Below are 11,792 nucleotides of genomic sequence, written 5' to 3'. Positions count from 1 at the left end.
TTGTTCGATAACGTTCTCGATAGCAGTGAACCTGAACACCGACTGCAAAGCTAGCGCAAACAGTCAAGGTTCACCAAATGTCGAATGGCATCTCGCACAATGTCACTGCGCTAACGAAACTGTTTTCAGCTCCGGACCTAGCGAACACACCCGGGCGTGACAAGAGGCCGATGAAGCCATGAAGCGAGTTCGCGAGCAAATGGCAGCATTCGCCGCACGTTTCATTAGTTACACCGCTAACCTCGCAGTCGATCCATAACTGTCGATGACTCGAAATCACTTCTAATATCCTCTTGAATAAACACACACACATTACGCCGTTCCGCCGAACGTAACACGGCACCGAGGCGAAAAGAACGGTCACTTCTCAACACACGCTAGCAACGCGCCGGACGGTCTGGAAGGGAAATGGCCGCCGCTGCCCAATGTTGCCCACGTGCAGCCTACCTTTGCGGTACTCTGATTTTCCAGTGCCTCTAGCGCGCAGTATCGCATCTGTTTTCCGCGCGCCGCCGGCGACGCGATTGGCTTACTCGCATCACATGACCTCTCGCCGCCATATCCCTTCCAAGAGCTTTGGGTGCAGGCGCGTTTAATGCAGAGTGCGGCCGGACATTTAGCAGTACCACGGTCCCTAGAAGTACTTCGTCGCTTTTTTAAACTCGTCTTGCAGATGCTAGAGAATAGCTCACCAGTAACCGAACGTTGCTGGTGAGCTACTCTGGGAATTTCGTATATTTTGCATTCCGTGTGGGAAACATTAACGTCAAAGAGCAGTCGTTGTACGTGGCTGCATATTTGGCCGCGGAATGAATTCGCCCCCCTCGAAGAACACTCCTTTCTGCAGTGAACTACACAAACTTTGCTGGAAAAGCTCTCATGCAAGCAGGATACTTCACCTTTCCGGTTCGCTATGTTCAGCGATATTGAAAACTACATACTACATACCTTTCTATTTGCTCGGCTGTTTATATCTCGATCTGTTGGACAGATTGTGCATGCATTTCGAGTTATAAGCGTGTCACGCACGAGAGTGAAATCGAATACTTATTAAAATAATAACTGTTTACTGTATACCTTGACGGCATTGTCGTATGATCATTTGCCACTGCGGAAAACTGAAGCGTGGAACTCTGTTGATAAACATGCTATAAGGCAATGTTATTAAGCGTATTTTATTTTTTTCAATAAAGAATGTTGCTAATGCTGCATTGCACCGAGCGTACCCTTACAACACTGTTTAGCGGGTGGGAAATGGTCACAGCAAAAAAATGGCTTATCCTCTCACGCATTGAGCGAATCGATTTCATGCGAGCCCTAGATCTATATACATACTGTGCTGCAGTAGCATGCGCGTTAAAGCTTTTCGGGATGTGCTATTTCTGGTCAAGATAACATAAAGCACTGCACCGAGGAAGTTTTAACAAGAGTGCATTACGAAAAAAAAACGTTGAAATTAAAAGCAGCGCAGAAATCGAACCCCAGCCGTTTATGCGCTGGCAACGCCAAAAAAAAAGAAAAAAAAACTTTGTCGGAACACAGCAAAATATTTGCAAATGCACTGCAACGTTGGGAATATTAAGGAGACAAAAAAGTAGGAAATGAAACAACTGAGTAGTGACGTCAATCATTTTGATGACCTATTTTCTATGTATCTGTTAGGAAATGACAACGTATTCGCAAAATGAGATGCACCTTACCTACCGCACGCCGATTCGCCCAGGCGTGCGGCTGCTGGCGTTCCGAACCGAGACAAATACTCCACGCACAACTTCCACTTAGCGTACACACACCACTTCTATTACAAATAACACCCAGCTGAACAGCAAGCATGGTGCGCAAGTAAGATATGCGTCAGCGATCAGTCGAAGGACGCAATGCTGAATGTTCTCGATGTTCGATAATGTTCTCGAATGCGCTATGAAGTGAACCTGCACACCTACTGCAAAGCTAGGCGCGAACAGTCAACATTCACCAAGTGTCGAAGTAAATCGGCATCTCGCACGGTCATTACGCTAATGCAACTATGTCTACAGCTCCGGACCTTGCAAACACAGCCGGCCGTGAAACGAAAAGAGACCGATGAAGCCACGAAGAGAGTTCGCGAGCACATGGCAACATTCGCCGCACGTTTATTAGCTACACCGCTTACCGCGCAGTCAATTCAGACTGTCGATGACTCGAAATCACTTCTGATATCCTTTTGAAGAAAACACACACACATATTGCAGTTACGCCGAGCGTAACATGGCATCGAGGCGAAGAGATCGGTCACTTCTCAACACACGCTATACCAACGCGCCGGACGGTCCGGAAGGGAAATGGCCGCCGCCGCTCAATGTTGCCCGCGTGCAGCCTGCCTTTGCGGTACTCTGAAAATTTTCTAGTGACTCTACTGAAAAATTACACCATCTCCCGCTAAAGGGGACCATGAGGCGATGCGAAGCCGGAGCACTTGCACGATCGTGTTCCGTTGGCGTTCGTTGGGCATGCTACCGACCTCGCGTCGTGGAACGCGAAGAGGGACGCTACGCGCGTCGTATCTTCCATTTAGCCTGGCCGTTAATTCTCACAGGGCGAGCGGGGAGCGCGGTCGACAGGCGGGCGAGAGGGGGGCAGCGTAGGAGAGGAGAGAGAAGGGGAGGGGACGCGCATGCGCTCGAGCTCATCGCGGCGTTGCGCAGGAGAGAATTTCGGCATGTCTAGCCCGCGTTTCAGAGGAAGAGTGGGACAGTGGAGAGGCGGTGTGTGGAGAGGGTATGCGCATGCGCAGTAAGGGTGGTCACGCCGCACACCACCACCACCGGATTGAGCTCGGCCTTAAGATACTTCGCATCTAAAAGGCCCATTGACACTTTGCAAAATAGTGAGCGACCCCTGGCCAACACCCTCTAGACTAGATGAGGCCTCAGTTGACGTCATCACACTACGACGGGAGTGGAGGACGCGATCTCAGAAATGCCCATTGCTATGCACTCGTTGTGTACTCAACGGCGCGCTGCGAATCCATTCGCTCATGCTATCTCCCGATTTCCGAAAGTGCCGACAAATCAACTCCGTCGTACAGGCGCCCACTTTGCAAACATCTGTAAAACTTCTTTCCTGACTGTTTTTCTTGCTCTAAGCGTGTTCACGCCTCCACATTCATCCGAAGGTGCAGGATCAGCACCAAGGCTTCTCAATATGTACTTCAGGAATGTCACGCCTCATTGTAAATTTCCTCTTCCACTGAGAGAAACGGGAAAACGAAAGAAAGGAAAGACATTAGCGGCAAATGGGAAAAAAAGTATATTCGTCTGCTAGTCTGTGGTTGACGCTTTCGTGAGGAAAACAAGCTTGCTCGCATATGCGCAGTAACTATTTTGCAAGCCGTCAGTTAGCGAGCCATATTTCCCCGACTGCAGCGAAAAGTGCGGATGGCTGCGTGAACTCTAGCGTTCCCAGCCGCGCGCAGCAAAACGAACGGGACGCGTCCCGACGCCTACGGAAGTTTGGAAACACAGGAATAAAGCTTGGAGTGCGTGAAATAGACAACACGCGCACAATTTATGCTATATGAACTAACAACCCCTAGCGAAACTAAATTTAGCAGATAATCATTTTGCTCACGTAGATCATGTGACGTCTTATTTTCTAGGCACCCTTCACAGGCCAGAGCGCGCGACGTAGCTCATTTACCATCTCAGTATCGCCGGCATCGGCCGCCATAGACACCTAGTAAATGCGGCTTTCGCAGAAAACATAGACGCGCTCAAGCGTGCCCCTCCGATGGACCTTTTCAACGACAGCTCACTGGGTGCAGCCATAATTCCCTCTGAGTTAGGCATACGTGTGAGCCGCCTATCCCCCCGCCAAATATAGAATTTTTGTTACACGGTGAAGTTTCAATTCAAAGTGACCACATAGGATGCCTCAAGCAAAAAAAAAAAAAATATTGCTTGAGACCAGTCCAGTCTCTGTACTATTTAGCAAAGTAACAAAAATTTAATTCTATGCGAAGATGCGGGCGTCTTTTTTGAAACCCTTGCGCTTAGTTGCGTGCTCTGGGGCTTCTGTCGCATCTCAAAAATCCCTGGCGGCAAAACGTGAAAAAAAAATCTGTTCGTGAGTTTTCGCTGTGGTCATATGCTGGCGCTATGAGTGCTCGCATCGGTGAGCGCGTGCGAATTTCCTAAAGCAATCGCTTTATGTGATCACTTCGTTTACCACACCACTGTGCGGCGGCTCTGCAAAGGAATGCAAAGGTCTCGAGTACCATATGCGCGAACGGTGACGGTGCTACCGTCACCTTAACGCTCGCACCTATACATTCTATAGAGAAAAGTCAATTTAGCCTTAATTAAACCTCTATAAGCATTTTTGTTAGGGTAAGCGAGAAAACGCGCAAAAAGCAAATGCTGGTGCCGACGCCACCTTGAAAATTGTGCAACAAACACCGTCACGTCATAGATTCTGACGCTGCCCATGCTCCCATTCGAATTGCAGAAATCATTCCTTAAACCGCGACTAAGAAGAAGAAAAATTACTGAGTGTCACAAAAAAGAAAAAAACGACACTCACAAGCAAGAATGGAAGATACACATTCCTTTTTTTTTTGCTTTTCTCAGTTTCTTTCTTTATCATGATCTCCCTTTCGATGCCTCTGTGTCTTTCTATATTTTATGTCTTTATTCCCTTCATTTCTCTCTATCTTTCTATTTCTCTCTCTCTTTCACGTGCTCCACTTCGCCGAGCAGAGTTTTCGTTTAACGCTCGCACCTTCTGTCCTCGGTAGTGGGGTTTGTCCCATTACTCTGGCGCATACCCACATGTGGTCTTCACCGGATACCAAAGTTTCTAAGGGCAGCTTAAACAGCTAACCACTGTTAAAAAGACAGATGGTCCCTATGAATTCGGCTGAGACCACTCGAAGGCGTTCTCAGTCGATTGCCTTGATAATGGACCTTACCAGGGCCCGAACAGCGCCTGCAGCGGAGATCGCCGGAATCGAAACTGGTGGCCGTGGGCATCCGCAATTTTCCGCCACGCGGAAGAAGGCCAGCATTCGTCCCACATAATTTTTTTAGAGATGAAGGGGGGGGGGGGTCAGTTTTGCAAGCTTGCGATGCCAGATGTCATTGCAACTGGAGTGGGGAAGCTAAGGAAATGACGAGGCATGTTCTCATTCAACGTGCAGATATCCACCCGGGTGTATGTGCACTAGCCTACATAAGCCTTGGGTTTAGGGACAACAATGGAAGGGCAGACACGTCCGCGATAGAAATCAGTATCGACGGCTAATCCTGTGGTAGCAGAAAACTAGGAAGCAAGGGCGAAAATAAATAAAATAAGGTCATTCTGCTGTATGGGGCAGAAAGATGGGTTGTGAGTTTACCGTCTTTCTTTTCTATAAAAAATCGATTTAATTGAAGTAGACAAATCATAAGGCAGAGTCAGAAAACAAAAAGAAATGTTTTGTTTTCTAGTTTGGTTGCACCGAAGTCACCCCCCCCCCCCCTTATAGAAACATGGCGTTCATAACATCCATCCATAAATCGTCGCCCCTTCAGACAAAAAAAAAGTAATATTAAAAAAAAAAAGGAACTACTCACCCGGAAAAGGTCCATTCCCGCCAATGAGGAATCATATCAAAACCCAGGAAGCGTGCATCTCTCGTCAGGCATATTCGCATGTGTGATACCTACGCTGACATATTTCCCACTACGCCGAGGAATGGCAGAGCTCAAAGAGATCGGTACGACATAGATACAAGAATGCTTTCGAGTGCCCGTGTACTCTCTGATGTATATTATCGACAATCCTCGATAAATTTACGACAAAAAAAATCTGACATTACCTTTTATGCACCAGAGGCGCACAGAATAAGAAAACATATTCGTTTAGAAGCTGTTTATTGAACTGTGGTGAACTGCTTAAACACAGTACAATCTATGAGCTAACAACCATCACAATAGCTTAGCTCAACGTTCAGAATAAAATGTCCAGCTTCACACTGTCTTCCAGTCAGACGCAAGGAAATTACATGATCCGAACAGCCACTCATTGTTCACCTACGTGTAATGCCTTCATCAAATCCTCAACTTGGGCTTTCATCTTGCGCAGCTTCACGAGCAAGCTTTCGTATTGGTACTGTCCTCGCCCGTAGGTTTCGAAGAAGAGCGGGTCCATCATGTCCGCACCGGTCAGATACAAGTTGGACTCGACAACCTTTTCGTACTTCTCGTAGTGGGCCATGAAGTGTTCCAGCATCACTCCTTGGAGGTACCCCGGGCACAGCGAGCATCCATTGAGACAGGCATCGATAGCGTCGCACACGGCAACGCGGATGGTCTCGTGCTGCACGATGCGACTGTAGCTCCCGCAGTCTTCCGGCCGCAGCTCGCTGATCCAGTTGGCTTCGTTGAAGTGCGGCTTCTTCGTCAGCAGAGACTGGATCGAGACGACGACACTCGAAATGCTGTGCGCAGGGCTCCACGCCAACGTGTCCGAGGTTCCCAGAATATCCAGGCACACCTTACCGCTTTTGTACAGGTTCGGATTGAAGCTCACGCTTCCATCGTCGGTGTTCATGAGGCGAACGCGCGGCGGCCGCATCGGGTAGTCCTTCGGGCACTGCATCAGGAAGTGGAAGAAGCCGCCCTCGTACGGCGTACCCGAGGGGCCCACCACCACCACGTGGAACCGGCCGACTGCCACGGGCTCGATGTACACACCCGTTAAGGGATTAGTGAAGAGGTCCCGGAGGTCGTCCTCGAGGCGCAACAGGCCCTGCGACGATGGCTCTTCGTGCTCGAAGGGAACCGGGTCCCAGTCGTCGAGAAGAAGCATGGATAACCTTTCCGTCTCCGTGCTGCTGACTGTGGTCTGCGGCCACCTTGGAGTCTCTCCAACGGGCGGGCCATCTAGCTCGTCGTCGTTGTCGCTGCTATCCGAAGCAGTGTCCACCCAGGGTGCGAAGTCTTCGTTAAGCGGGCCCTCCATCTCGTCATCCAAGAGCTCGTCGCCGATGGCCGTGATATCGTCATCGCACCAGTCAGTGGCAGGAGTGTCCAGCTTCATCTCGAAGGAAGTGGAACGTTTTGCACTCACGCAAGATTTCTCAGTGGCGTTCCCAAACACGGGGACCGTTCAGCGTAGTTGAGTGTCGGCCGCCTTTGAAAATGCGCCAAAAGGACGAGTCGTTGCACGGCGTCTCCAATTTGCTATGAAGTGCTGATACCGGGAGACGCTCTTATATCTGCAGCCCGTAAGGGAGAGGGGGAGAGGGAAAGATACAAGAGGGCGGGGCCAACAAAGGAGACCTTGACAATGGAGGGAAAGCTGCGGGGAGGCGGAGCTGGAGCGTGTATGACTCAATGCATATTTGTACGTTTTCGGGAGTGTTTCGTGCATGGGCCAACCACATGGAACCTTGCCTTTCAATGAAATTGTACGGCCATGGCGTGACATCACGCGTGACGTTTCCACTCGGGCCACGTAACCGGGCCCGAACTGTCGAGGTGCCGTAGACCCTCCCGATGACTCATTCATTCAAGTGCATGCTCATGGATATGAATCGCTTCCCTTCATTCGGAGAACGGAACTATCGAAGATATTCAAAATAGAGGCTTTAAATGCCTCATCTCTAGGATATAATGCGCGGTAATCTGCACCTTGCAGTGTTGTTTTTCTTTTTTGTTTTGTGTCATCTTTATTTCTCAGTGGAGCTCATTTTTTATGTGTGTGATGGCCTATTTTAACGCGACCGCAAGTTTCAATACCAAAAACCGCGTTAACAAAAACACCAACTACATAGCATTATAAACAGATTGACAGACAGTTGTTAGGCCAATTCTCTTCGCACTCACCATTGTGCGTTCAATGTATAACGTCTGAGAAGACCTGCAACATGTTCTGTGGGAATGTAGACGATACGCATCAGAGGAGAGACCGTCTCTGAAGGCGGCATTACACCTTCAGCGGGACTCCTTGTTGCAACTGCGACATATTCTGGGCCCACGGCAAAACCGCACCTGTCAGTTTCGCGCCACGAAAGCGCTGATGACGTCCTTGTGGGCCACAAGCCTTATAGAAACTTTGTAAACAGTGTAATCTATGTGTATGTGGGTGGTTGGCTGTATGTGTTATGTGGTTAGCAGTGTGCGTGTCATAAACATCACCCAGCACCTGGGTTAGGATATGAGGCGAATAGCCAGCCTAACACCTGCCCCTTTTCCTTAAAGCATTTCCCTCTCTCTTCTCGTTTATACACGAACTCATTAAGTAAGAAATTATGTATAGACACTGTACAAATGCATATCAAATCGTCTACAGAAGAGACATGAAAGGAATTGATTCACACCACCAGGTGCGCGTTTATTGCATCACTGAAGCTCTCACTCGGTGCGCATTGTGTGCAATCATATCGAATGAACAAGCGCGTAATTGCAAACCTTCGGGAATTTAAATTACATAGAAGAACCAGCTTCAAAAAAGTTCAGAAAGAAAAGAAATAAAATGACAAGGAGGAATAGCGCTCTTTCCTTCGCTGTTCTTTTTTTTTTCTTCGCCATTTTTAATGCAGTCGCGTCATGCATTATACAGTCCTGAGCAGAATGAGCTGGAACAGCGAATTCGTCCAAAATCAACGATCACTTGTACTGTACTGATATGAATGTCACGTATTGAAATGCAAGAGATGCCTTTCCGATTGACCATTTCGTGTTATGAACGCATGTGCGCTTGCCGACTGCGTTTAGCTGCTATGAGTTTTCAAATAAACTTCAATGTTCCCTTTAATTTTTCTCTCGACGGTACACTTATAAAGTTCAGAGCACCGAAACTAGCCATCGATAAGAATTTTTATAAGAAAAGTTCATCATAAATATGCTTTGTTTTTTTTCTTTGTTTTTGCAAACGCTTGCTTTATGACAAACAAGCTCTCCGGAGTGTTTACCGCAATTTTCGCAAGTGAAATAGTGGCTTAGTTCGATCTCATCTGCCACTTCTACTTGATTGAATAATTTATTGAAACACACTGTTATTCATGATGGCATGTGTCAAGTACAGGTGCCGAAGCACATGCTCAGAGGCACGCACTCAGGAGTTTCAGTGCGGCATTCTGTGCACGAAATGATTGATGTAGGCATTAACCAATGAACAAGGGTTTCCAACCTTCTCGAAGATAACAAAACTTCGAAATTAATAAGTAATAATAAGCTGAACGTGCCACGTGCGCACCGAAACTCGCGATGCAAGCTTCCTCTCCTTCGCGAACATTACCTTCACCTCCGAACACCACTCCTTACCAGGTCTCGGCATTGCTAACACTGTTCTGTTGAATGAATACGATATATTCCATCTGCATGAAGTCTGCAAGCTTGTGGGTTCGTATCCAACCGACGAAAAGGTTTTTTTTTTTCGTCCATTCTCATTCATTTCAATATTCTCTCATCATTACTACGCTACAGTTCAAAAGAAGAAAGAATATCCTGCATGCTTTCCTGGGCTTTATCGTTTTTTGGATTTATTTGGTTAGTCCTAGCAAAGCTCGACCTGTGTTTTTGCGTAAATCTGAGGACAGCATTCGTGTTCCCGCTCGCTCTACATCGCAACAAGTATTTTCTGCAGAAATATGCAGACCGTCGTCAAGAAAACTTTTTGGACAAGTAGGTGACGTGTCCCTGATTCGCGTGTCAAGACCAGCTTCGCAGTGTTGCTGGGAATGCGTCTGCTTGTTATCATGCCCTCGCTACGAAGGAAGGGAGAGGGGAGCTGATGTACAATGACTCCTAGAAAGGGCACGAAGTGGAAAATGGAAGCAGCGATGCGAATACACTCCAGCCAGCAGGTATTAACGTTTCTAAGGGGGCTCTTGAGTCTATTCGGTATGGTACACACACAACGAAAATCAGCGAGAGTTAGGTTCTTCTTCTAGGAATTTCGAACCTACTATTGTTAAACTGCCACGTGCTTCCACTAGCAATCATTCAGCGAAAGGTATACCCTCCCATCTCCCCCCCCCCCCGCCTTCAATTTTTGTTCCTTTTTTCTTTTTTTTTCCGCGTTCCTTATGACTCACCCAGTCGTCACGGTGGACTCTCCCCTCCCTTCCCCACCCCTTCTCCCTTGGTGGAGAGGGCACGAAGCATATACAAACGATTGCTTGTCGGAACGTAGGCTCGAGCACCCACGCCCTATTTACGGATTTTTTCAATGACTCCTAGAGTAGCACAACCGATTCGCAGAGAAGCGGAAACGAAGGAAGGAAGGGGGGGGGGGGATATTCCTTCGTAAATTGCTGAATGAATGCACGTTCCCACAGCCCAGAGAAAAGAGTTACAGAAAGGAGCGAACGAGAGGCGCTCCTTTTTGTGCCCGTCGACAATGGACATCGAACCCGGCACCACTCGCATTGTACGCCCACGCTTTAAACCTCCGAGTCAGCGTCTCTTGGAAAGGGGAAATGATGGAAGAAACGCTTAAGCCGATAAGGTACCACAATAGGTGAGGTTAAAGTCCCTAGATTTTTCCCTGTTCTTTCTTAAGTACCGACAACCATTGAAGCGCCGGTGACGAATCTCATTGGCTAACGCTCGTTTTCGGTAGCCATGTTCTTGCTAACTCTTTTCCAACACCTGGTGAAACGCGTCCCCCATTCACAAATCACAGGTGGTTGACGGGAGGAGAAAGGCTCGTCGCGGTAGCATATTGTCCGCTGAAAGATGCGTGGCTAAAGTACTTAGACGCGCATGGCTTTGTAAATCGTCCAAGTTAGGGGGGGGGGGGAGGTGATTCTTAAAAGGAAGAAGAAAATGAAAATGGAAATTGGGTGTGGAGTGCACGATAACTGTCTCTCAAGTGAGGACACCTCAACCGATACACTCACGGGGGATTGGGGATTAAAGGGACAGTGAGAGTGAAAGAGTATGGTAAAAGAAGAAAAAGAAAGGTATGAGTGAAAAAAAAACAGTGAGGGGGTGGGAGGGCAGGAGAACGGGCGTCCGAGTCACCGTGGTGAGCGGCTAGAAAATTCGTTCGACTAGGCCGGCATCCTCGAGAAAAGCTAGTAGGGCCGCAAGGGCTGATCGGCGACGGTGTACGTGGCCGGTGGGATGGAGCAAGTCCTGTAGGGTCGCACACGGCAGTTCGACGAGGCGGTACTTCATGGCGAGCCGCTTCCGCGCAGTGTTGAGAGACGGACAGTCAAACAATAGGTGGCACAGGGTTTCGATCGCGCCGCAATCGGTGCAGTTCGGTGCAGCGGCGCCGCCAAGACGATGCCTGCGTTCCGCGGGCCACACAGAACCGGTCCTCAGGGCAAGAAGAAGCGCGCGATCGCGGCGAGTGAAACCAGTGGCTGGGATGGGAGGAGGGGGGTGTCCGGAGGCGACCCGTGCGTCAGGATGCTCGCGCACCAGCTCCCGGCGAAGGTTGTTGCGTGCCGAGTCGAACGAGCTGGCGTAATCCGTCAGCGAAGTCTCGGCGGAGTGTGCTCGTTTTGCGAGTTCGTCTGCAGCCTCGTTGCCCGCGATGCCGACGTGTGAAGGGAGCCACTGAAGGACCACATCACAGCCTCGTTCCTGGAGGGCCAGCAGGCTGAGAGTGGCACGCTGAGCAAGAAGGGGGCCTCGTTCCTCCCTCGCGAGCTGGCGGAGTGCAGGTTTCGAGTCGCAGAAGATTGCTGCGCTCGTGACGGCCGGCGAATTGCGCAGGAGGTCTGCAGCCAGCTGGAGCCCGACTAGCTCAGCTGTTGTTGAGGATGCACAGTATCGCAAGCGGCACTGTCGTTCCGAGCTGAGCTGAGGGGCTAT

General features: G+C 49.1%; 1 protein-coding gene across 1 annotated transcript; it reads right to left on the bottom strand.

Moving 5' to 3' along the window:
• Positions 1-6,039: 6,039 nt before the first annotated feature.
• On the bottom strand, positions 6,040-7,059 carry LOC119405684 (ubiquitin-conjugating enzyme E2 Z). Its single transcript, XM_037672526.1, has one exon. It carries the CDS (start codon positions 7,057-7,059, stop codon positions 6,040-6,042), a length of 1,020 nt encoding a protein of 339 aa, XP_037528454.1.
• Positions 7,060-11,792: the final 4,733 nt, after the last annotated feature.

This window comes from Rhipicephalus sanguineus, chromosome 9 (assembly GCF_013339695.2).
Source record: "Rhipicephalus sanguineus isolate Rsan-2018 chromosome 9, BIME_Rsan_1.4, whole genome shotgun sequence".
Taxonomy (NCBI): domain Eukaryota; kingdom Metazoa; phylum Arthropoda; class Arachnida; order Ixodida; family Ixodidae; genus Rhipicephalus; species Rhipicephalus sanguineus.
The sequence above is the reverse complement of the archived record's forward strand: the minus strand, read 5'-3'. Positions and strand labels throughout refer to the sequence as shown.

Excerpts from the sequence above, each read along its gene's own strand:
- LOC119405684 (XM_037672526.1), bottom strand. The coding sequence starts at position 7,059 with ATGAAGCTGGACACTCCTGCCACTGACTGGTGCGATGACGATATCACG.